Source organism: Emydura macquarii, unplaced genomic scaffold (genome assembly GCF_026122565.2).
Source record: "Emydura macquarii macquarii isolate MOO-44397 ecotype Brisbane River unplaced genomic scaffold, CSIRO-AGI_Emac_v2 contig_2116, whole genome shotgun sequence".
Taxonomy (NCBI): Eukaryota; Metazoa; Chordata; order Testudines; family Chelidae; genus Emydura; species Emydura macquarii.
In genome coordinates, this window is record NW_027132253.1 from 122,589 (window position 1) to 147,616 (window position 25,028).

Sequence of the window (25,028 nt, forward strand, 5' to 3'; positions counted from 1 at the left end):
CCAGTGGTTAATCTACCAACCCCAAACTGATTAACTCTTGACCAGCAGCAGTTGTGGGTGACGAATTTCCAGATGGCGATGGGCCATGGTCTCATGTAGGTATTCCCCCCCCCGCAGCTCCAGGGTGAGCTCTGCACAGATCTCTAGGGAACTGGTTTAATGTCCTGAAGTTCACTGCTGGTCATCCCAGGACTGATAGTCCTGCTCCACTAGCTGGTCCACCAAGCAAAGTCGCTCCCAGGGGAGTCCATGCGCACTAGTAGCTGCTTGATCTCCTCCTCTGTCTATATCATTGTGGCTGTCCCCAGGGCCTTCCGGCTATGTGACACCCGATACATGGGCATCAGCCCATTTGTATCAGGATCCCGGCGCTCAGCCTAGCCAGCGCTTTGGAAATGGAGTTGGCGGGCCAAAACCAGAGGACCCATGAGACGTCAGGGGCAGATGTTAGCTCAGCCCCACGTCCCAGAATTCCAGTGGCATCCCAACGTGCGAGAAATCTCCGGATGCACAGAGGCGAATGGCGGGACGTTGCATCAAAGGACGTTTTCCTCGGAGGCTGTGTGGTTATTTCATCAGAGCGCGGGGCTGTGTGGACACCGTGACTCAAAGGGGAAGTAGCATAAGCGGGCACAAGCCAGTGTGTACACCTAACTTTGGGCGCGTTATCCCTGATTGAATTGGAAACATTGAAGCTGAAATAACTTGCAAGCATAAACAAACCCTCATTTGGGGAATATTCCTTCCCCGCCTTCAGTTCAGGGCTGGCAGGAACCATGATATGTCCCAGACCGGATGGAGATGGAGCTGTGGTTCCCCACCCCACCCATCTCACTGCAGAATCTGCGAATCCTCTGTGGCCACCTTCTCCGGGGACTCCAACCAGACGCAAGGGCAGACCCGGCTGAGCTGCAGCTTCTCCCAGACAGCCTGCAGACACTCCAGGGAGATCTTCTGGAAAGACGAGGAGGAGAAGTAGAAGATGATGGGATCTAAGCTGGCATTGAAGGTGCTGAGGAGCAGGGCATAGCTTCTCCACTCAGGGCTTTTCTTCTCCACGTAGCCCACCACGTGGGAGATGTTGAAGGGGGCGAAGCAGACCACAAAGATGAGAAACGTGGCGACCACCAGCCCAACGGCCCGGCGCTTCCTCCCACGGCTCACCAGCGGCAGGGAGCGTATGATGGTGACGAATCGGGCATAGCAGAAGGCGGTGATGCCCAGCGGGAGGCAGAAGAGGACCAGAAACATCTCCAGGCGGACGGGCAACAAGACGGCCAGCTGGTCATCGGTGAAGGTGGCGTAGCAGCGGGTGAGGTTCCCTTCTGTGTCATTGCCTCTGCCCTGGTACTGGACCACGTAGATCACGCTGCAGTGGGAGAAGGCAAGCACCCAGAATAAGGCGACGGCCAGCATGGCGTAGGCCGGCCGGCGCCCCGCCTTGTAGCGGAGGGGGAAGGCCACGCTGAGGTAGCGGTCGATGCTGACGCCCATGAGCGAGAGTGTGGTGAGGTAGATGCTGCTGTAGAAGAGGAGGTTAAAAAGGGGGCAGAGGAAATCCAGCATCCTCCACGTCATCTCCCAGGAGGCCTCGGCCATGCGGACGGGCAGGAAGGCCAGCAGCAGCAGGTCGGCCACCGTCAGGTTGAGGAGCAGGACGTCGGCTGGCAGCAGGCGCCGCCGGGCTTTCACCACGAAGGTGCAGAAGGCCAGCAGGTTGAGGGGCAGGCCCGTCACGAAGGTCACCACGAAGACGGCCAGGGAGAGCTGGTGGCTGCTGATGGGATACATGGCGGGAGGAAGGAGGTGGGTCGCCAATAGTAACCAGGGAGCCTCTAGGCCTTGAGCTGGGGCTGGAGGTAGTGCGGGGTTGCCATGGCAGCTGGGGTCCCAGGAAGGTTCATTCACTGCAGAGAGAGGAGAGACAGGTGAGCAGGGCCCCCACATGGGGGGGGAAGGTACACTTTACCAGGGCCCAGAGGCCCTGGGGGGCCCGGCCCAGGCTGCAACCCCCATTACTAGGAGAAAAAAAATTGTCATGGCTCATAAGTTTGTATGTCTGGGCCGAGGGATTGTGGTATGTGTGTGGGAGGGGGCCCGTGTTACACTTTTGTTCTGGGCCCGGAAAAATTATGCTTGGGCCCTGCAGGTGGGGTTAGTGAGCCTCCTTCAAGATCAGTCCGTTAGATGGTGAACTCCCTGGAGCCAGGGGCGTCCTTTTGTCTGTGCAGCGCCTGGCGCCGTGGGGTCCTGGGGCACCTGGGCGATACCATAACGCACGTAATAAATAGCACTAATGACGTACAGCATCTGGTGCCTTGGGGTCCTGGGCGATACTGTAATACATCAAATAAATAGCATTAATAATGTACAGCGCCTGGCACCCCAGGGTCCTGGGCCAGAATTGGGGTGCCTGGGCAATGCTGTAATGCATCTAATAACAGCACTAACAATATACAGCACTTGGTGCAAATGGGTCCTGGGCCAGCACTGGGGGGACCTGGGCGATACTATAACACACCTAAGAAATAGCACTAATAAGGTACAGCACCTGGTGCACTGAAGCCCTGTGTGATACCGTATACATCTAATAAATTGCACTAATAATGTACAGCACCTAGCGCAAGGAGGTCCTCTCCCATGACTGGAGGCTCCTAGATCCTATCACAATACAGATAAGACTATTAATAATAATTCCATGTGGTTGAAATTTTTCAAAAGCCCTGGCCCACCCCCTTCACTCGAAACTTTGTTTTCTGAATGCGAGTTTTGATTATTTTTCCCGAAGAATAAGGAGAAAATACCGAAAAGCAGCCCCCACCCTCTGTCTCAGCCTCCCCCTCTTTTTATTTTCCCCACCCCAAAAAGAGTGGGAGGTGAAATTAAAACAGTGAGTGAAAATGGGGAATAGAAACACTTTCACTCCCCCGCTGAGGCATCCGGTTCCTGGACCCAGTGCCCCATGGAGCCTCACTCCCTCGTGACCCCGCCTTTCATCTCCGTTCCAGCACTCTAAGATGTTTACATAGTTACTGGCCTGGAGTACAACTGTTCGTGTTCCCCATGAGCCGCTCTAAATCCACCTAGCCCAGTAGCTTCATGCCTCCCCCCACCGTGGTATGGCAGGAATATTGCGTGTTCCACCCCCATATGTCTTGCCTCTGGCAGGCTCTGCTAACTCAGAACTCCTGGGTTTGATCTCTGGTTCTGGGAGGAAGTGGTATCTAGTGGTTAGAGCAGGCGGCTAGGAGCCAGGACGCCTGGGTTCTATCCCTGGCTCTGGGAGGGAGTAGGATCTAGCAGTTAGAGCCAGGAGCCAGGATGCCTGGGTTCTATCCCTGGCTCTGGGAGGGAGTAGGATCTAGCAGTTAGAGCAGGGGGCTAGGAGCCAGGATGCCTGGGTTCTATCCCTGGCTCTGGGAGGGAGTAGGATCTAGCAGTTAGAGCAGGGGGCTAGGAGCCAGGACTCCTGGGTTCGATCCCTCGCTCTGGGAGGGAGTAGGATCTAGCAGTTAGAGCAGGGGACTAGGAGCCAGGACTCCTGGATGCTATCCCCAGCTCTGGGAGGGGCATGAGGAATTTGGGGGTCCTGAATCCGGTTGCTCTCTAGCTTTCTCCAAGTAGCACAAGTCCCAGGGCTCTGAGGACCCAGACAAACACCTGTGAGACTTGCGTTCAGGGCTGGCTGTGTTTATGGCCCTGGTGACAGATTCATGCCAGCTACAGCACTGCCTAATGTTCCCTGTTATCACAGCTGCAATACACCAGCTGCTAGGCTTGGTCCGAACCCCACAGAGTGCACTTCGAAGGACTCCACCTGTGAGCCACAGTGGGAAGCCAGTCACCCTGGTCTCCGCTGCACTTAACCACCAGCCCCCACTCACGCCCCTCCCGGAGACCGTCTGTGCCTGGATTTCCACCACATCCACACTCATCCCTGGTCATAGCCCTGCAGGGCAAAGCAACAGACAGAGATGCCCAGTGCTCCATGTGCATCGAGCTGTTCCCAGGAGGGGGGGGGAAGCTGGGGAGCCCTCAGGGGGCCATGGGGTTTAGTGGTTGAGTCCAGACAGCAGATCAAGGGCAGACAGACGCCCTGTGACCACCAAGTCTGGAGCCGCCACCCAGGCGGATTGAGAAACCAAAACTCCGGAGTTCTCTGAGAAACCACAACACTGAGCTGGCCCCTGGGTTATGGGGAACGGAGCCTGGGCCGGGGGGGACGTGCCCAGAGCCAGTCATCCCCCACCGTGGGATCTGATCCAGGGATTGCAGCTGGATCGGAGCTGGGGCCCCCTATAGGGGAAAGGCCCCCCGTCCCATTCCCTACCTGTATCACCTCTGAGCTGTTAATTCACAGCTTTCTTCCTGATCTAAAAAACCTACCAGGGTAGATAGATAGATGGGGCTGTGTGGGGATAGATGGATGGATAGAGGAATGGATGGATAGAAAGGTGGATGGATAGATAGATATTTAGATGGGGTGCATGGGGATGGGTGGATGGATAGAGGGGTGGATGGGGATAGACAGACAGATAACTTCACTGCAGTCCCTTACCCCATCTCCATCTCCGATTCTCTCCCAGACTGATTCTCGCAGCACAGATGATCTCCTCCTTGTGCTCTGGCTGGGTAAATCAGTTTCCTGTCAAGGGCTGGGTCGATGTGATAGCTGATAGAGATGACACTTTGGAACTCAAAATAAACACCGGTGTGGATACCTCGGGCAGCAAAAGTTGAGCACGAAGCGGTGATCGAAGCACCAAAATAGACCCCCAGATCTTTGTAGCCACCACTGACATCCACTGAGAGAAACTACCCCTCAGAATAGGGAGAATCCAACTATTCAGCCACTAGAGCCCACTCCCCTGCCAGCACCACGGATAGAACCCAGGAGTCCTGACACCCCGCCCTCGCTCTCTTCCAACTAACAGCACATCTCCTGCGCTGTAGGAACAGAACCCAGGTCTCCTTTTCCCTAGTTCCTTTTCCTCCTCACTGGAGCACAGTCCCTCACACTCTCAGCTCTCCTGATGCCAGATCAGCCAGCTAGCCCAGTATCCCCGTCCAGCCAGCCACTGGTTCCGGATGGAGGGCTGGGAGCTGGGCTCTTGACACTGCATAGACCCCCTCCCCCTGACCAGAATCGGGGCCCACTTTGCCTGGCACTGCCTGGACACCCTGTGCACATCTAAGAGATGCGCACCATGAACTTGGAAGGCTTAGAGATGGTAGGAAATGGGGCATGGGGCCTTTCCCTTTTTTAGGGGGTACCAGCTCCAATCTAGCCCCAGGGTGGGAGACTGGCAGGTCTGGGGCAGGCAGGGCATGGCACCTGGGGCCGTTCCTCTCTAGTTTTGCTCCAGTGGCTCAGAGAGCAGCTGTCCCTCCCCCTGCCTCTGTCCCAGGTCGTGAAGAATTTCTGGGCCAGTGATCTCCAAACTTTTTACACTGAGTCGCCCCCACCCCCCTTGCCCCTGTCCAGGCCACCCCACCCCACCTCCAGGAGCTGGGGCTGGAGCTGCGACTCGGAGTGGGGCAGCAGTTAGGGCTGGGAGCCAGGGGCTGAGTCTGGGGGGGCGGGGCTGGGAGTGGGGGCCGGAAGCGGAACTGTGTCTGGGCCGCAGTCGGGGCCAGGGGCAGAGCTGGGGGCAGAGCGGCGCTCCCTCCTGCCCCACTGTGAGGTCTGGCCCGGGCCCCACTGCGCCGCCCTGAATGTTCCTATGTGCCCCCCGCCCCACAGTTTGGGGACCACTGCTTTGGGCCCTGGGAAACCGCCTTCCTGCTCGTTCGCGGATGTGGACAGACAGCGACACATGGGGCTGCCAGGGAAGACCTGAGCAACTGGATCTGAGTGGGGGTTGCTGGTTCCGGGGTCCCCAGTGCACAGCTCCTCCCTGGTACCCCAATCCCCCTTCCCTCCTCCCCAAACTCTGACCCCTTGTCAACCGCAGCTGGCTATAACGCTTAGGTGGAGAGGGAAATTGGGGGGAGGGGAGCATCCGGTAGCTCCTGGGGAGCTGCGACGGTTTCAAGGAACCCAGAGCCCACCCATAAGAGTTTCGAGGGAGCTCTGAGCTCCCTTGATGGTTTCTAGGGACCCTAGAGATAACCCTGATGTTCGCAGGGTGCCTGGAGCCCCCCATGACAGTTTTGAGGGAACCCTGAGCCCTCTGTGATCATTTCCAGGGAGCCCAGTTTTCCCCCTAGTGATTTCTAAGAAGCCCTTGCCTCAGCCGGACAGTTTCTAGGAACCCAGCTCAGCTTCCACTCCTAGGAGTTCCTCGGAACCCCAGTTCATGCTCTGGACAGTTTCGAGGTGCCCAGCGTCCCCTCCTGTGGCAGTTTCTAGCAGGGTCCGGGCAGGTTTCCAGCCTCGCCTCCAAACCGCAGGGACATTGGGTAGTTTCAAGCAACTTCTGCTTTCGCCCCCAGCCGAAAGTGAAACCAAAATGGGGGAGGGCAGGGATCGGCCTGGCCTGCTGCAGAGCTCAGCACAGCTGCCAGCAGAAGAAATGCCCCTGTCTATGGGAGACTGGCAAGGGGCAGACCAGAGGGTGCGGTCATTGATGCTCACCTGCCTGGGTACCCTGGACGGGGCAGTGCCAAATGCAGGCAGAGAGAGCGTCCGAGGGGCTCAGAGACCGAATGGGGCAGTTGAGAGGGAAATGGCACTTGGAAGGGAAAGAGGCTGCGTCAGCTCCACTTCCCAATGTGTCGTTCTCCCCATTTAGACAGAGGGAAACTGAGGCACAGAGTGAGGCAGAGTAACACAGGCAGCTAGGAATAAAACCCAGGAGTCCTGGCTTCCAACCCCCACCTACTCTAACAACTAGATCCCCCTCCCCTCCCAGAGCCTAGTTAGAACCCAGGAGTCCTGGCTCCCAGCCCCATTGTGCCGGGAGTGCAGAGCACCCAGGTCAGTGGGGACTTGATCTTAGTCGAATGATAATTACAATATCAATATTAATAATAACGACCCCATTGGATCTGGGAAAACTTTATTTATTAAATCAACACAGACGGAATGCAATTTACACCCACTGGGCAAAACAGTCAGTGCTAGGCAGGAATGGGGAGACCCCTGGACGATCCCAATTGATACCAGCTGGGGGTCTGGCCCCATTGACTCCGTTCCTACTAACTCATTGATCCGTCCTGGGATATTCCTGGCTTTAATCTCTCCCAGAGGCTTGCAGGTGTTTATACAAACATCCCAGCTCTGAGAGCTGGGATTTGCATTGCCCGGAGGTTTATGATTGCCACTGAACTGTGAGTTGGAATATTTCCACATCCAAGTTGCATAGACATCACGGTGACCTCAGACCTTTCACTAGGGCCTTCCTTCTCCAAAGGGTAAGAATTATGGCCTCAGGGCCAAAATGCAGCCACCTCTGGGGTGGGGCAGCTGGGCAACAGCCCCACAGCGACGCTGCATGGGGATGGCTTGCCTAATGCAGACCCACAGGACAGAGTTTAGTTTATTCCCCCAGTAGCGGGATTGTCCCATACAGTCTATTTCACCTTTTTGGGGTGGGGGGTGGGATCATCCTCTACATCCAGTTCTCCCATGGCAGGATCCATCCTGTAGGGGTACATAATGACCATGAGACATCTGGACTCTGCCATCACATCCCACCTGGCATCTCCCCAACCCCAGTCCCAGCTAAGTCTGGGATGTCCCCATCCTATAGGGTCCTCCATGACCACCAATGGTTAAGGTCAGGACCATACACTCATATCTCAGTGGAAAATGGCTACTTCACCACCTAGTCCCATCAAAACCAGAAGCCTCCTTGTTCCAAGGGGGATGTGCACTGACCCATGGATAGGCAAGCTTCTTGGACTCACATGCCATCCAAGGTTGGAGACTACTTGTCCCATGGGGAATCTGTAATGATCAGGAATTTCCCAGTCCTTGGTCTTACGTCCTATCCAAGATCAGAGGTCCCGGGTCCCATGGGGAATCTGTAACGATCATAAATTCCCCAGTTCTTGGTGTCACATCCCATCCAAGGTTGGACGCTGCAAGTCCCATGGGGAATCTGTAATGATCATCAATGTCCAGCTCTTTGACACATGGATCTCCAGGTGCTGTCCAAGCGTGGTGGCTGCTCGTCCCATAAGGGATGTGTAATGGCCATGAATTTCCCAGTCCTTGGTCGTACACATCCCATACAAGATTGGAGGCCCCCCAGCCCCATGGGGAATTTTTAACGCACATGAGCAGCCAGGTCCCAGAGCCCATCCAAGCTCGCCAATCTCTCTCCGAATCCTGGCCCACTGGAGTTTGGTGTCTCTCTGTCCCATGGTCACTTGGAGCTCCCTACGCCGGGGTCCGTACTCCTCTGCGACGCAGCCCCCTTCTCACGCTGCCCTTTGCCCGCCTCCCTGTGACCCATGGTCATCTTCCGCTGGAAGGAGCTGCAACCTTGCTCCACCGAGCGCCACACCTGGGCCAGGCCATGCTCCGTGCCCGAGGAGAGGAAGTAGAAGATGAGCGGGTCCAGGAAGGCGTTGCAAGCGCCGGGCAGCAGGGCCACCCTGCGCCACCAGAGGTCCTCGCCACGGACGTAGCCCACCACGTGCGACAGGTTGTAGGGCCCGAAGCAGAGCACGAAGACGGCGAGCGTGGCCAAGGCCAGCCGCACCGCCCGGCGCTTCTTCTGCTCGTGGAGACGGGACTTCATGAGGACGTGGATGCAGCTGACGTAGCAGAAGGCCGTGATCCCCAAAGGCAGGAAAAACAGGGTCACGGAGAGCTCCAAGCGGACAGGAGCCAGCAGGGCCAGCTGTTCCGGGCTGAACTCCTGGTAGCAGGCGGAGCCGTTGCCGGTGAAGAGGGAGGCGTTGGCGCCCAGCGACGTCTCCAAGACGAGCAGCAGGACGCCGTGGCAGCTCACCAGGGTCCAGATGGCCAGGCAGACCAGGCAGGAGTAAAGGGGCTTCTTGCAGAGCTGGTAGCGGATGGGGAAGGCGGCGCCCAGGTAGCGCCCGACGCTGACCGCCGTCAGGAAGCAGGCGCTGGCGTAGAGCGTGCCGAAGTGGGCCAGGTTGTAGAGAGGGCAGAGGACGCTGGGCGGGGACCAGTCGGGCACAGCCACCTCCAGGATCTTCAGCGGCAGGAAGAGGACGAAGGCCAGGTCCGAGAGGCAGAGGTTGATCATGTAGATGAGGCTGGGGGTGAGGCGGGCGCGGGCGCGGCGGTAGAAGATGTACAGCACCAAGGTGTTGGCGGGCAAGCCCAGCAGGATGGTGATGGAGTAGACGGCCAGGGCCAGGGTGTCCAGTGGGCTCATGGTGCCGGCTCAATGGGGGGTGGAGGATGGAGGCATCTCAGGTGGGGCCAAGACGGTTGGGGCTGGAACGATGACAGGGATGAGCCCTCTCCGCCACGTCCCCTAGATCCACCCCCATCTCTGCCCCATCACCACGTCCCCTAGATCCAGCCCCGTCCCTGCCCCATCACCGCATCCCCTAGATCCCCTGCCCCATCACCACGTCCCCTATATCCAGCCCCATCTCTGCCCCATCACCACGTCCCCTAGATCCAGCCCCGTCCCTGCCCCATCACCACGTCCCCTAGATCCAGCCCCATCTCTGCCCCACCACCACGTCCCCTAGATCCAGCCCCGTCCCTACCCCATCACCACGTCCCCTATATCCACCCCCATCTCTGCCCCATCACCACATCCCCTAGATCCATCCCCATCTGTGCCCCATCACCACGTCCCCTATATCCACCCCCATCTCTGCCCCATCACCACGTCCCCTAGATCCACCCCCATCTCTGCCCCATCACCACGTCCCCTAGATCCATCCCCCATCCCTGCCCCACCCGTGTCCCCTACATCAATCCCCCCATCCCCGCCCCATCGCCGCATTCCCAGATCCTACCTCTCTGGCTCAGCTGCCCGCACCTGTGCTCCCATCTGGCCAGGCTCGGGGGCTGTGGCGAGCTGCTGTGCCAGCGTTTGCTGGGGACGTGGAGCCACCCGCTCCCAGCTGGGATGAAATTGCCCAGAAGAAATTGCTCAGTGAGGTCAGCTTTGGGCCCCAGCTACGTGGCTGGGCCATAAAGCCATAAAAGCCTGGGGAGGCGTTGGGGGCCGCTCTGTCCCTCAGGCTCTTCTGCCTCGTGCCCCCCCAGCTGGAACGAGGGAGAAGCTGAGAGCCGAGGTGGGGGCATGGCTGGACTATCTCCCATGGGGACCGGATCCCTCTGTGTGGCCCCAGAGCTGGGACCCCGAAGCAGGCCAGAGCCCCAGAGCCCCCTGCCAACGTGCCCTGATAAATGGGACTCACCTCCTCATCCCGGGAGGAGATTGTCCCCCATTTCAGAGGCAGCTGCCGCTCACTGCTTCCCAGGCAGCTGCTTCCCAGCTGCCCCACCCCAGAGCCAGCCGCATTTCTTGGGGAACCTGCAGGCGCCCCTTGTGCCTCAGGAGCAGAGAAGCTGGGCCCGCGTGTGTGCTACTGGCACGCTCTGCCCAATTTCCAAGAGAGTGGCTTCTCCTGCCACCACAGCCGGGGAGAGAACCCAGGAGTCCTGGCTCCCAGTGACCCCCGCTGATATTTCTTTTCTCCTACTTGGCCTCAGTAAACAGGAGCTAGCCCTTCAGCTGTCCGGGCCTGTCATTTCAATGGCCAATAAAAAGCCCCATGGGAGAACTACCCCAAGATCCATGTCACTCTGTATGTTTCTGTTGACTGCGTGTTATTTCCGCTGGGAGAGATAAGGTGGCTTTAGAGACACAGGAGGGCCGGTCAGATTGCAAGAGCAACTCGCTGCCTCCAAAGTGATGCTGCAGGAAACCCCCCGGCATGACCCCATGAGAGAGCTGGCTGCATCTCGGCCGTGGGCAAGCTGTGCCCGTGCGACGTTACGTGAGGCTCGTCCCCAGCTGCCCCACCCCAGAGATGGCTGCATCTTGGAGTCGATCAAACCAGGCCCGTGCAGCATCACTGGACTCTGGCTGGTTCCCAGAGGCCCCACCGCACAGGGACGTGAAGTCACTCACACCCACATGATACCAGGAAATCAGCAGGAAACTGAGGCGCGGCTTAGGCAAGGGCAGAACGGAGGGGAACGCAGAAGTCCTGCCTCCCTTGCTCTAACCCCAGCAAACTTGCATTGAGATGGGGGCCAGCCCTGGCTGCCGGGGGAGACCCCCCCCCCAAGCCCCACTCCCGACAGCACAGCGCCCCCTAGCGCCGCCCAGGGGCATTGCACCCCCTCCCACAGGACTTGCAGGACCCTCTGATAAACACAGATCCTGGCAAACACTCATGGATCAATTTATTTCTCCGCCTGCTGCAGCAGCTGCGCCAGCTTCCTGCGGGCGGCGGGGGGCCGAACGCGCCAAGGCTTTCAAGCTGTTTATTGACTTGCTCTTTGACCAGCCCCTGCTGCGGTTAATACCCTGCAAAGTGCTTTTATTGCGGATCCTACGGCGGGGAAGAGATGCCAATTACATCCCTGATTCCCCGTGCCTGGCGCATGCTAGGCCAGCTGGGTGGGGGGGGGGGCGAGAGGGGGAGAAGCGCTCGCTGCTCAGAAAGGGAAGCGCTGAGTGCTGGCGTGCGGCTGTTCCCCAGAGGTGGCTGCATCCCAGCGCCGGCCCTGTGTGGCCTCGCTGTGTGATGTCAGACGGAGACTGCTCAGACACAGGGAAGTGAGTCTCCCAACCCCACCGGCATGTGGAGAGCTGAGGCACCGATCAAGGAGGGTTACACTGGAATAGAACCCAGGAGTCCTGGCTCCCCGCTCCTCCCCATAGCAGACTGGAAAAGCTACAGCAGGGTGATCCTGCCCTTGTGCGATAGGTGTGGGGTCCCTTTCCCCGGGGGGGTCCCCTATCATGCAGGGGCAGAGGAGTGGGACTGGGCTAAACCAGGCTCTGCTTCTGGGGGAGTCACCCACAGCCTGTGTCCTAGGGGGGCGCCGTGCTCAGGGGCAGAACCCACAGGGGGCAGCACCTGGAGAGCCAGGGGGATAGATGGGGGTTGGTAGGAGGGAAAGCGCCCCCTGATGCAGACTGGAGGGTCTTACAGCCAGCTGGGGAAGTGTGTGTGTGTGTGTGTGTGTGTGTGTGTGTGTGTCACTGCTGCCCCCTGCTGGAGGGGATGGGCCCTGCGCCGTGTGTGTGTGTGTCACTGCTGCCCCCTGCTGGAGGGAATTGTTTATCTCTAGCTGAACAGACTCTGCCCCCCCTGCTCCCCTTCTCCCCCCGCTCTGCTCCCCTGTCCAGACCCAGCGCTAGAGCCACTGAACCCCCCAGGGGCTGGGTCTCCACGTGGGGCCAGAGTTCAGATAGGGCCGAGAGTCCAGAATGGGCCGGGACCGGCTCTGTGGGTCTGGGGCCCTTAGGTTTGGGGCCAGGCCCCCTGGGTCCAGTGGCCGGGCTCCATGGCCGGCAGGGAGGGGCTCAGTGCCGCAAGGTTGCGTACTGCAGGCTCTCCTCCGACTCCGAGTCCGAGTCGGTCTCCCACTGGCTGCGTGGGGCGCGGGGGCAGCGGCTGGGCAGCACCAGGGTGCAGTAGTTCAGTTCCTCCTCCGCCGGCGGGGGCCCCACGTTCTCGTAGTCGCCCTTCACATCGCTCTGGGGAGGGAGGCAGGGGTCAGAGAGGGGCAGCTACAAACACCAGCCCCAGCACCCTCTGCAGAGACCCCCCCCCCAAGCCCTCCCGCTCCCAGCCCGCAGCCCCCGGCTAGCCCAGCCCTGGGCTCTCCCACCCCAGAGGAGGTCTGAGGTTCAGTGAAGATGCAGCACGCGTAGCAGGTAAATTGCAGGCTCCCCAGGGTGTTTTCTGGTTGGTTTAGATCCCATCTGCTCTGGGCAAGGGGGAGCTATTTTTATCTTATCTTGACAAATAATTTTATTTAAAGAGCAAAAAAATTATTCTAAATCACGTGGGAGACACGGAAAGGAGAACTCGGCTCAGAAAAACAACCTGCCCAGCCCTATACCTGGGTGTCTTAGCCGTATATTCAGGGAGATACAGCCCCGTAACCCCTGCCAGCCCGGCCCTGGGCTCCCCGCTCCCAGTGCCCCTCAACCCCGACCTGCAGCCCCCTGCTAGCCCGGCCCTGGGTTCCCCTCATTCAACCACATCCGGGCATTGCCCACGCGTCACTGCCAGGACCCCAGTTAAAGGGGCCTGGGTGACACAGCCTCAGAAGTGCCTGGGCTCTGGGGGGACTCAGGGTAACCCCGAGCTGGTACCTTGGGCAGCAGGTTGGGTTTCTTCACCACACTGTAAATAACGCCCTCGTCCGGACCCGCCAGGTCCGCTCGCTGCCTCGACTTTTCCGGCACCCTGGGAGGAGATCAACAGATCTGATTAGAAGCAGCCAGGACTCCTGGGATCTCCCCAGCTCTGGGAGGACTCCTGGGATCTCCCCAGCTCTGGGAGGAGGCTCTAGGGGGTTTGGGCGCTGATTCTCCACCAGGGCTACACAGAGGTACATCAGCTCATGCAGAGCGGTGCTTAGGTTTACAACAGGCGGCATAAAAAGCCCCCGCGAAAGCAGCCCGTTTCCTCCAGCCAGTGACGTGTTTATGCTGCTCTGTGTACTGTAGACGGAAACGTAAGGGCCATATTTATCGCCCAGCTGAGTTCATTTATAATTAGGGGTAAAAATGAGGAAGTCAGCACTTGCTCAGGACCAGCAGGCTGTGACCCGGCTGTATTTTTATGTCTGATTGTGTGAGCAAGTAGCTTTGATGTGAGGTGAAACTTGGGGGTACGCAAGACAAATCAGACTCCTGAAAGGGGTACAGTGGTCTGGACAGGTGGAGAGACGCTGGATTAGAGCAGCGGGGGCCGGGAGCCAGGACTCCTGGGTTCTGTCCCTGGCCCAGGGGTGGGGGGAGTGGTTGGGGGAGCAGAGGGGGCTAGAAGCCAGGATTCCATATTGAAGGCAGGGTAACCCATTTCCGTTCCCCCAGTTCCTTTCCTTTGTACCTGGCAGGGGCAGCTGGCCCCGAGGCGTGGCTAGGAGGGAACTGAAGTGAAGCATAATTGACAGTGTTTTCAGAGCTTCCATCTGGGCACCCCCCGGAGCTGATGGGACGCTGGGTGGTAAAAGCTTCCTGCCTCCTAGGCTGAGAGAGAGACAAAACATTCCATTGATTGCACGGGGATGGCTTGCCCCCGGGCCAAGATGCAGCCAGCTCTGGGGTGGGGCAGCTGGGGAACAGCAGCACATAACACCACAATGGGATGGCTCAAACAGGGCTGAGATGCAGCCACCTCTGGGGTGGGGAACAGCTGCACAGTGTTTAGGATTGGAAGTGAAGAAAATTCCTTTCTTCTTGTAACTTCTAAGAGGGATTCGCAGAGGCAGAACAGAATTTCCCACGCTGGGGTTTCACCTGCATGCCAGGTTTGACGTCCCAAATTTTAGGGAACGGTCTCAGGAATCTTTAATGACCCCAAGGCTCAGTTGCTATAGGGCAACTCCCTGCAGCACAGGCCCCCTCGCGCTGCTCTGAGGCATCGGGGCTAGCCCTGACTGCCGGGGGGGAGCCCCCCTTCCTCCCGCAGCCCAGCACCCTCTATAAAAAATGCCTCACAAAGAACGATCTCCTCCTGCTGCCCACAGGTGCCAGAACCACCTCGGGAAAACTCCGCTTCCTCCTACAACGACAATGTGGAGTAAGGTAAAGAGCCGGAACTCTGGGTTCTATCCCCAACACGCAGAGGGGAGTGGGGTCTAGTGGTTAGGGCGGGGGGGGGGGGAGTTTCCAGGCCTGGCTCCATGGGCAGCTGATTTCGGGGGGTTAGGGGTGGCCGGGTGGGGGTGAGGGGAGGGTTCTGCTTACCAGCGCTTAAGGGTGAAGACCAGCACGCCCAGCAGGAGGAGAAACGCTAAGGCCACGCCGACCCCTAGAACCGAGTTCTTGACTATCGTCATCGAGCTGTCTGCAAAACAACACAGAGCAAGGAATGGGGTGCACGGGAGTGGGGACTAGTGGTTAGAGCAGCTCGGGTATGATGGGCACCAGCAGAGCTGTGGGGGTGGGGATTCCAGGGGGCTGCGGGTCGGGAGGGAGGGAGGGGTCGCAGCACACGGCCCCTTACAGTAGATGGTGAGGGTGACGGGCGGGGAGTTCCTGTAGGCGATCTGGTTTCTGGCCCTGCAGTGGTAGCGGCCGGACGCCACGACTTTCACGTCCGGGATGAGCAGCGTGGCCTGGGTCTGGCGCTCCTGCAATTGGTCGTCCCGGTACCAGTCGTAGTGCAGCACGGGCGGGTGGGCGTTGGCCTGGCATTGCAGCTGCACCTCCATCCCCTCCACGATCCACCCCCACGGGGCCACGGACATCTGTACATCCCGGGGGGCATCTGGGAAGAGAGTCAGAGCCAGTGGTTAGAGCAGTGGAGGCTGGGAGCCAGGACTCCTGGGTTCTCTCCCCCGCTTTGGGAGGGAAGTGGGGTCTAGTGGTTAGAATAAGGGGGGCTGGGAGCCAGGACTCCTGGGTTCTCTCCCTGGCTCTGGGAAAGGTCTGGAGGTTGGCTACTTACACCAGACGTCCAGCACGATGGCCTTGGCACGGGTGGTGCCCACGGCGTTCCGAGCCTCACAGAGGTACCAGCCCGAATCGGTCGACGCCACGGCCGGCAGGTGCAGCATCTGGGAGCCCTCGCCCTGCAGGGCGTCGTCCTTGTACCAGGCGAACTGGAGGGCCTGGGGCTGGGCCCTGGTCACGGAGCATTTCAGGGTCACGGCGTCGCCCTCCTTGAGGGACCTCATCGGCTGCCGCACCACGGAGACGCCCTTGGGCCCATCTGCAGAGAGACACACAGCGCCCTGACCGCCCGGTGGAGCCACGGCTGATCGACCAGCTGGGATCTGGCCCCAGTGACGCCAGGGCCCGTTGACGCCTGCTGGGAGCTGACACGCCATGGATTTTAAAGTCCAGCCCATAACACTCCTCTGGTTATTATATTTCAATACCGGGAAGGACTTTGCCTGCTAGGTTCCCTTCTAGCCCCTGGCCCCGTCGGTCCCGGCCCAGCTCCAGAGACAGAACTAGAGCCGCGTGACTCGGGGACCAAGCAGCCGCTTGGCCCAGCCTCTCCCTGCTTAGCTTTATAGGTGGGACAATAAACCAGTTCTCTGCGCCTTTATTTTTCTAGGCCCATCACCGGAAAACATCTCGTTTCCGTGGACGGACGGTGCGGCCCTGAGGTCATTTGGCCCGAGATATGGGGCAAGAGTCCACTAAAGCTCATTTCCTCCTGGCTCTGTTTTTGTGAACACTTCCCAAAGTGGTCTCCTCTCCAAGGGGCATCCCAAAGTAGCACTGCTTAGCTTCAACAACCCCTAGCCCCAGCACTCCTGCAAGTTGTTTCTTTCAACAGATTTTTCCCCCCCCAGAAAACTGGGGTTTCACCCCAAATGATTTGTCTCACAGGGAACAATGATTATTTCTGACCAAAAAAATTAATTGTTTGGAAAAAATATTCTAAATATAACATTTTTGGGGGGGGAGAGGAATCTTTTTTTTAATGATTTTGGACAAATGTTGATTGTGGTTATTTAGTTATAAATTATTTAGTTATTTACAGGAAAAAGCTGGGAAGGGGTAAAAAGTGGGGAGAAATGGGCGGGAAAACACTTTCTTCTCATTGCTAAACATTTTTAAAAGCTTTCCCCCAGTTTTTTCAGTGGAACAACATCTAAACTGTCACTTTCTTCCACTGGGAAAGTATGAAAAAGTTGTTTTTTTAAAAAATAAAGCTATATAGTGAGACAAAATAAAACTTCTAAAAAATTTTCTTATATAGTGAAAAATTAAGTGAATTAAGCCATGAAAAAGCATGAAAAGATTTTTTTAAATAAAAGACTAAATTGTGAAAGTAAATAACACATTCAAAAACTTTCACACACTTTTTCAGTGAGAAATAAAATGGAAAAAGCCATGAAAAATCATGAAAAAATTATTATTTTAAAAGGCTAAATAGTGAGAAAAAACCTAAGCTTTTAAAACATTTTTTCTCAATTTTCTAGTGGATAATAAAGCAGGTAAAGTTTTTTAAAAAGGTCATTTTCTCACTGGAAAATGTGAAAAAGTTTTTTTAAAATAATAAAAAGGCTAAATCATGCAACAAAAGCACAATTTGTATCACTTTTTTACCCCTACTTTTGTATTAGATAATCAAAGGAGGAAAAAAAGGTTTTTTTAAGTCACTTTGCTCATTAGAAAAGTATGAAAAGAATTTGAAGGGCTAACTAATGAAAGACAGAACGTTTTTCTAATGGGAGAAAATTGATTTTTTTTTGCTCTTCGAAAAGCAAAAATGGAATAAAAATTTCAAGACGGAAAAACGAAATTATTTATTTTCCTCAAAATTTTGCAGTGGGAAAGTAAAAGAAAACGTTGTCTGAGAGGACAAGAAGTTATTACTTACAGAGCACGTTCACAGAGACAGGTGAAGACTGCGTATAGCTGACCGCATTCTCAGCCTGACACCTGTAGGTACCGGACCGCTCATCTGTAGCAGGGAAGGTCAGGATGCTCTCCGTGGTCACCTGATCACAGCTGTCATCCTTGTACCACGTATACTTGGTCACCAGGGGGTTACTGCTGCCCACGGAGCAGTTCAGTGTCACAGAGTCGCCTTCCAGGATGCGCTGGGGGTTTTCGAGGGTGAGTCTTACCTCCTTGGGGCCATCTGGAAAAGAACCGAGGTCGGGGTGTGTTTCAGTGATCGCGGGTGGGGGTAATAACCGGGAAATAAAAAGGAGGGAGATGCCCTGAATGTAGCCGGTGCCTGCTTGAGTCTGCAGAGAGCCTGAGCCTCTTGCTGGGAGAGGATGGAGCTGCCCTGAGTGTGACCACCGCAATGACGCTGCCTGAGTCTGCCAAGAGCCTGAGCCCATCGCTCTGAGAGGGGGGAATCATCCCAATGGGGTTTTAGCCTCCAAGCCTGCTGTGCTGAGTCCCAGTGCCCCAGCTAGGGGCTCTATAAGGCAGGAGGGGAGAGTGCTCCTGTGCATGGACATCCTGAATGCTGGGTACATGCTGGGATCCCATCGCTCACACCAATGCCTCTCTGACAAGGAGGAAGGAGGCCCCATGGGAGGCTACAGCTCCTGCCCATTTGGGATTCAGTCGGGGGAGGCTCTGCCATACCAAGCTGGGCTGCAGATCCCAGATCACCTCTGGGTACAATACCCCACCCAGCTGTGGCGCCCCCTGCTGGTCCCTGGCTACTCACACTTCACGTCAACCGTAAGGGCCGGCGATTCTGATGCTCTGATGCTGTTCTGAGGCTTGCAGTGGTAGGAACCGGACTGGTCAGGACGGATCTTGTCGAAGTGCAGCTCCTTCTCGATTTGGGCTGGGATGCTCTGGCCATTTCTGTACCACGTGTATCTACTGACAGATGGGTGAGCCCTGCAGGAACAACTGAGCACAACCGTGGTCCCCTCCTGGATCCAAGAGCTGATCACCAGCTCAACACGAGCGTCCTTTGGGGCATCTGGGGAATCAAAAGGCCCTGATTCACGTGGGTCTGGACTATTCCATGGGAAACCCTAAGTGACTTGATCAAGGTCACCCTGAGAGTCCAGTAGCAGAGAATGAACCGACTTTAGTTCTCCAGTGAACACCTGATCCATGGAGCAATCCTTTCTCTAGAGGTAGGGTGGGGTAACCGAGGCAGTGTCAATACACAGCCCTGCCAAATTTGAGAAAATGGCCATTATTTGTCTCAGGAAATTTTGAAGGGTTACATTTGAAATGATCACATTTTCAACGAAAAGTTCCCAGACGTTTCCCGTGGAAAAAATCATTTTCTGGTCTCGGGAAGAGTTCAAAACCCTGAATATATTTTGGGGCGTTTTTGTCAACAAAAAAAACCTCCCAAAAACAAAAGTGAATCTTCCTCTTGCGTGACACGTAGTTTTCTGCATGTGCTATGGACGAAGCGTGTGACCCAACGTATTCATTTGGATTGAAAAAAAATGTATACGTTTGAAATGTGCAAGTTGTTTCTGCTTCGAAATGGGACGATTTGGGGGGGGGGGGGAGGAAAGGAAGAATGTCACATTTTTGAAATGACAAATGTTTTGTTTTTCTTCTTTTTCCACTGAGAGCAACAAGATAAATAAATCGTTCTAGGGTTTGGGGTTTGTTCCCCGCCACAACGATGCATGCGTGTGGGTGTGGATGTGTGTGCGCGTGTGTCCCTGCTGCCCTCTGCTGGAGGGGTTGAGCCCTGCTCTGTGTGCATCTCTGTGTGTTTTAGCATTGCCCCTGTTGGAGGGAATGGGTCAGATCCACCTTTGTATGTGTGTGTGAGAGTCTATGCACGTTGCCCTCTGCTGGCTGGAACCAGAACTGCCTCACTGTGTGTTAGAGGCCATGTACTGCTAAGAGTTCTTGGAGATTCCCCTTTAATTTCAGGGCCTGTCTTTTCTGAAACCACAAGCCCTGGTTATTTCACCTCCTCTGCAGACCACATCACAAGTGTCCAGGGGACTGGAATAAAGCCCCTCCAAAAGACAGAGCCTCTCTCCTTGCACTCAGCAGAGCTATCTAGTCTCGGGTAGTTCCACAGACCCTGCCTTCCCTTCTGGCCCCAGCCCACACACTCACACTGGACATCTATCCACAGCAGTTGGGAAGAGATGGTGCCTATTTCATTGCTGGCTTCGCAGTGATAGGAGCCAGAATGCTCATCCCCCTTGGCGTCAAGCTCCAGCATCTGCTCCGTGTGCAGCCACTCTCCGTCCTTATACAACTGGTACGTGGAGACGGGGGGGTTGCTGTTCTGGGTCACGCAGGCCAGCACAAGTCTGCCCCCTTCTTGGATGGTCTGGTTGGGTGTCACGTTCAACTGGACGTTCTTAGGGGCAACTGGAGCAAACAACACACGGGTGAACAGCTGAGATACGGACCCTGTCTGGACGTGGGGCAGGGACTGGGCCATGCAGCCTTTCCCCTCTAGGGGGCGCCGGCTTCCCCTGGCCCCAGAGTGGGGGACTGGCTGGCTTTGGGGAGTGGGGAATGGGAACTGGGGCCTTTCCCCTCTAGGGGGCGCTGGCTCCGATCCTTGTGCCCATCCCCTGCCCAGTGGGATGTCCCCACTCTTCCTTCAAAGTGCCATGAGCACCCGCCCCGTTGGCCAATCTGCTTCTCCCACCTTGATTGCAGCCCACCTCCCTGGCGCCCCCCAGTGGTTTATGGGCCAACATTGGCCCTGCTGCTGTTGTATCCTGAGTTCGGGGGGCAGGTGCTGTCAGACCCAGAGCCTCCCGGTTCAGATCCCTCCACTCACATTTCACGTCCAGCACCAATCTGCTCTCGGAGTGCTGTGTCTCATCCGGGGTGCTGAGCCGGCAGGTTAAATTGGCTCCATGGTCCTGCCAGGTGGGTGTGAAAGTCAGCGTGTTCTTGGTCATTCCACTCTCGTAAGTGCTCCTCATGGAGATCTCAGGGGTTCTATGCTCCAAACCCCCCCAGGTGAGGGTTACGGGGTGGTCAGGGCAGTGATAGGCAACGGAGCAAACCACACTGTCCCGGTCTGATTCCCTGAACTCACTGGGTGCTTGGATCTGAGGCGCTGGAGGCGAATCTGTGTCAGGGGGATGAAGGGGAAAGTTGTTAAGGAAAATACCTGATTATTAGGTGCAATATGGTCGAGTCCCTGCCGCAGCTGAGATCAGGCCCATTGTGCCAGGCGCTGCACAGACACACAGCTGGAGACAGTCCCTGCCCCAAAGAGACCATAGTGGAACTAGACAAAGGATTATTCTCCCTTTTTTTCAGGTGGGGAAACTGAGGCACAGTGCAATGAATCGACTTACTCTGAGGCACATGGGGGAAAAGGAAAATGTGAAATAACAAAGCCCAGTCCCCAATAACCTTCCTCGCGCTGCACTCGGGGTGAAAAGGGAGTGGAAAAATGGAATTCTAAAATTCAAAATTTGGGGGTAAAATATTTCAGGACAAATTTGGAAAAACATCATAAAATGGAAACAACTTTGAAATTTTCCACCCATTGTTTTCTTTTTCTAGAGGTGCTGCTGAACAGCATGGAGGATAACAACCTTCTACTTCCACTCCTTCAAGGCCCATATACCTTAGCTCGTGTGGCAGAGCCCCTGTGCTGTGGCGACAAAGAGGGGCAGTTCAATTCTTGCTAATGTGAAAATAGGATCTGCCAGCCTGGATGTCATCACAGGCACATCAAGCTGCATCGCCTGGGACGGCTGCTACCAGAGTGAGGTTTAGGGCTAGAGTTGGGGGAACTGGGAACCAGGACTCTGGAGTTTTCTCCCCAGCTCTCGGGGGGAGTGGGGTCTAGTGGTTAGAGCAGGGGCGTCTATGAGTCGTCAATCAGTTTTTACAAGGAAATCCAGGACTCGCCCTCCCAGCTCTTACCTGCTATGTTCACTCTGATCTCAGTCATCCACTTGAGCGGCTCCTTCTGCTTTTGGCCAGAGGCTTTCAACCTCAGCCCGTAGGAGCCGTCCTCGCTGGCCTGGAGGTCAGACACTTGCAGGCTGCAACGTCTCTCCAGGTCCCCCAGGAAGCTCACGCGCCCATTGAAGGCCGGGCTGTTGGCGGTGTTGTGTTCATACAGGACGGTGCCATTGAAATCTTTCTTCTCAGCGTCATACACAGGGTTCAGGTACCAGACCAGGGATTTGATTGAGTTGGGTTGGACTCCGCTGGACCAGAGGCAGGGTTTATAGTGGCACGGGATGGACAGACAGGCCCCCCTCCAAGCGATCAGGGACTCGGGGACCGCAACGGGTGTGCTGCACTGACTCAGGATGCCTGGAAGGTGGAAGCAGAGAGTGACAGAGGTGGCAGCGAGGGGCAGGCTGGTGAGGCGCTGCCGGTGGTGAACGGAGACGTAGGAGATCGGGGTTTGATTCCCAGCACAAAACACCCTGTTCAACTCATGGTGTGGCTCTGGGCCTCAGTTTCCCCATCTGTACAATGGGGAGAACCCAGGATTCCTGGCTACCAACTGCCTCTGCTCTAACCACTAGACTCCACTCCCAGAGCCGGGGATAGAACCCAGGATTCCTGGCTCCCAGCTCCCCCCCATATCACTAGATCCCATTGATTTGCTGCAAGTGAAGTAAATCTCGTAGAGGAAAACCTCCCTCTGAGCTTGTGACCCACCAAGCGGGTTCCTCCCACCCCCAGGGCTCTGTGGGTCTGAAGCAGCCAGATTTTCAGGCCAAGGCAAAGGGGCCTTACCTGGGAGGAACAGCAGCCAGACGAGACGCCTCATGGTGACCCCTGGGCAGCCGCGGCTCTGGGGGAGCAGAGGAAAGAGTGAAGGGTTGATCAGCTCCTGCAGTGACCCAGAGCAACATAAACCACACGGAGCGGAGAGAGATCAGCTAGAGGGGAACCGCAGAGGACCCGGCTACCTGCTCTAACCACTAGACCCCACTCCCCTCCCGGGGCTGGGGATAGAACCCAGGTGTCCTGGCTCCTAGCCCCACCTGCTCTCACTCACTAGATTACCCCACCAAAAGGCAAATGAAGGAGCTGCCTGATGGGTTTGTCGCGCATGGTGTGGTGCAAAGGGCGTCACATTTACATAGGGGGCAGCAGCTAAACACAGGGGAATCTTTACACGTCCCGCTGGGCACAGTTCTGTTATTACAGTTCTTGGTACAACCCCCTTGGGAGCTAAAACCGGATGCCTCTAGTCGGTTAGAGTGTGGGGGCTGGGAGTCAGGACACCTCGGTTCTAGCCCTGGCTATGGGAGGGGAGTGGGGTCTAATGGTTAGAGCAGTAGATGCCCCCAGAACGCTAAGCCCACTTGTATCACCAACTGTATGTATCAGCTTCTCTGATTCACCTCCCTTTGGTGCCTCAGTTTCCCCAGCTACGCAGTGGGAATCCAGACGCACGCCTGCTGATGTCAGGCCGTGTGCATCACTGCAGGCTGGGCACGGCGCAGTCCAGGGTCAAAGGCCCCGGCTGCCCGGCATGTTTGATCCCCCCGCTTGCAGGATGGGGGACAAGGTGCCCTGAGAACGCCTCTCCCCTGCTGCCGAGCAGCGCAGAGCGTCCGAGCAGCTGTTTCCCACCGTCACAAGCCGCTGGCTGGGCCTCGGCCCAGGGTATTTTTGTCACAAAAGATGCCATTTCCTCTGCGTGCTGAGCAAACCACGGTTAGGGAAGGATGTGGGAGCACGGCCTCAGGGTGCATGAGAACCGAGGCCATTATAGACTGCCCCCGGCCCGCCCCCTGCAGCACAGCGCCCCCTAGTGCCGCCCCTGGGGCATCGGGGCCAGGCCTGCCTGCCAGGGCAGAGCCCCACCCTGCTCTGTGCTGCACTCTGTGTTTCCTTGTAGGTTTCCCCTCCAAGTGCTAAAGAGGCCGAGGGTGACCCGACATCTCGATGTCAGAGACTTTGTCTTATATAGGCAACTATCCCGGCCTTCCCCCCCCAAAATAAAGTGCCCCGATTTTCCACACTTGCTCTCTGCTCCCCCTGACCAGGCCGCCCCCGCAGAGCCAGCGTGGCCCAACCCCAGCTGGGTATAGCAGACCCACCCTAACCCTGGACCCTGATGGTCCATTACCTAGCGGGAAACTTTCCAGACCAGGCTGGGGCGTCGCTGGGCCCTGTTCTCCAGCCGGCCCTGCGGGGCGAGATGGATTTCAAGAAGGCAGACTTTAGCACACCCAGGGAGTTGGTAGGTGAGATCCCACGGGACACACGTCTAGGAGGAAAAACAATTGGACAGTCGGCAGTTCTTCAAAGAGACATTATTAAGGGCAGAAGAGCAAACTAGCCCGTTGCGTAAGAAAGATCGGCGGTGTGGTGAGAGGCCACTCTGGCTTAACCAGGAGATCTAAAGTGACCGAAAAGTCAAAAAAGGGTCACAAGAAAACATTCTACAAATACATGAGAAGGAAGAGGCAGACGAAGGACAGGGCAGGCCCGTTACTCAACGAGGGGGGGAAACAACAACAGAAAATGAGGAAATGGCAGGGTGCTTAATGACTTCGTGGTTTCGGTTTTTCACCAAGAAGGCTGGTGGCAATTGGACATCTAACACAGCGAATGCCAGAGAAAACGAGGCAGGATCAGAACTAAAATAGGGACAGAACAAGTTAAAAATGACTTAGACAAGTTAGATGTCTGCAGTTCACCAGAGCCTGATGAAATGCATCCTAGAATATGCAAGGCGCTGAATGCGGAGATAGCTGATTGTCTTTGAAAAGTCTTGGAAGACAGGAGAGAGTCCAGAGAAGTGGAAAAGGGCAGATCTAGAGTGCCCGTCTACAAAACGGGAAATAAGGACACCCCGGGGAATTACAGACCAGTCAGCGTCACTTCGGTACCCGGAAAGATAATGGAGCAAATAAGGAAGCAATCAATTTGCAAACAGCTAGAAGATAGTAAAGTGATAAATAACAGTCAGCATGGATTTGTCAAAAACAGCTTGTGTCAAACCAGCCTGCTAGCTTTCTCTCACCAGGCAGATGTGGGATAGCTTTCTCTCACAGGGTGGATGGGGGGAGGCGGTAGATGTGGTGTATCTTGACTTTAGTAAGGCTTTTGATACTGTCTGGCATGCCCTTCTCTTAAACAAACTAGGGAAATACAACCTCAATGGAGCCACTATAAGGTGGGTGCAAAACTGGTCGGAAAACCGTTCCCAGAGAGTCGTTATCAGCGGTTCACAGTCATGCTGGAAGGGCAGAACGAGTGAGGTGCCGCAGGGCTCAGTTCTGGGTCCGGTTCTGTTCAATATTTTCATCAGTGATTTAGATAACGGCACAGAGTGCACACTTAGTAAGTCTGCGGACGATACCAAGCTGGGAGGGGTTAGAAGTGCTTTGGAGGAGAGGATTATATTTCAGAATGAGCTGGACAAACTGGAGAATTGGTCTGAGGTAAACAGGATGAAATTCAATCAGGACAAATGCAAAGTGCTCCACTTCGGTAGGAACAATCGGTTGCACACGTACAACACGGGCAATGACTGCCCAGGAAGGAGCTCTGCGGGAAGGGCTCTGGGGTCAT

The 25,028-nt window shown here is 56.2% G+C and overlaps 3 protein-coding genes across 3 annotated transcripts; all 3 read right to left on the reverse strand.

The window, feature by feature from the left end:
- Positions 1–831: 831 nt before the first annotated feature.
- Positions 832–1,791, reverse strand: LOC137160060 (free fatty acid receptor 3-like). Its single transcript, XM_067558511.1, has one exon. It carries the CDS (start codon positions 1,789–1,791, stop codon positions 832–834), a length of 960 nt encoding a protein of 319 aa, XP_067414612.1.
- A 6,521-nt stretch (positions 1,792–8,312) lies between these two features.
- Positions 8,313–9,299, reverse strand: LOC137160051 (free fatty acid receptor 1-like). Its single transcript, XM_067558503.1, has one exon. It carries the CDS (start codon positions 9,297–9,299, stop codon positions 8,313–8,315), a length of 987 nt encoding a protein of 328 aa, XP_067414604.1.
- Positions 9,300–12,343: 3,044 nt separating this feature from the next.
- LOC137160052 (B-cell receptor CD22-like) lies at positions 12,344–22,351 on the reverse strand. The gene is given in 14 exon segments (XM_067558504.1): positions 12,344–12,602; positions 13,227–13,320; positions 13,969–14,108; positions 14,580–14,643; positions 14,829–14,928; positions 15,088–15,351; positions 15,532–15,795; positions 17,422–17,685; positions 18,232–18,495; positions 19,614–19,874; positions 20,296–20,592; positions 21,402–21,800; positions 22,233–22,296; positions 22,298–22,351. Coding segments are annotated over 14 exon segments (2,703 nt in total). The 3' UTR covers positions 12,344–12,428.
- Positions 22,352–25,028: the final 2,677 nt, after the last annotated feature.

Coding starts and splice junctions, on each gene's coding strand:
- LOC137160060 (XM_067558511.1), bottom strand. CDS start 1,791: ATGTATCCCATCAGCAGCCACCAGCTCTCCCTGGCCGTCTTCGTGGTG.
- LOC137160051 (XM_067558503.1), bottom strand. CDS start 9,299: ATGAGCCCACTGGACACCCTGGCCCTGGCCGTCTACTCCATCACCATC.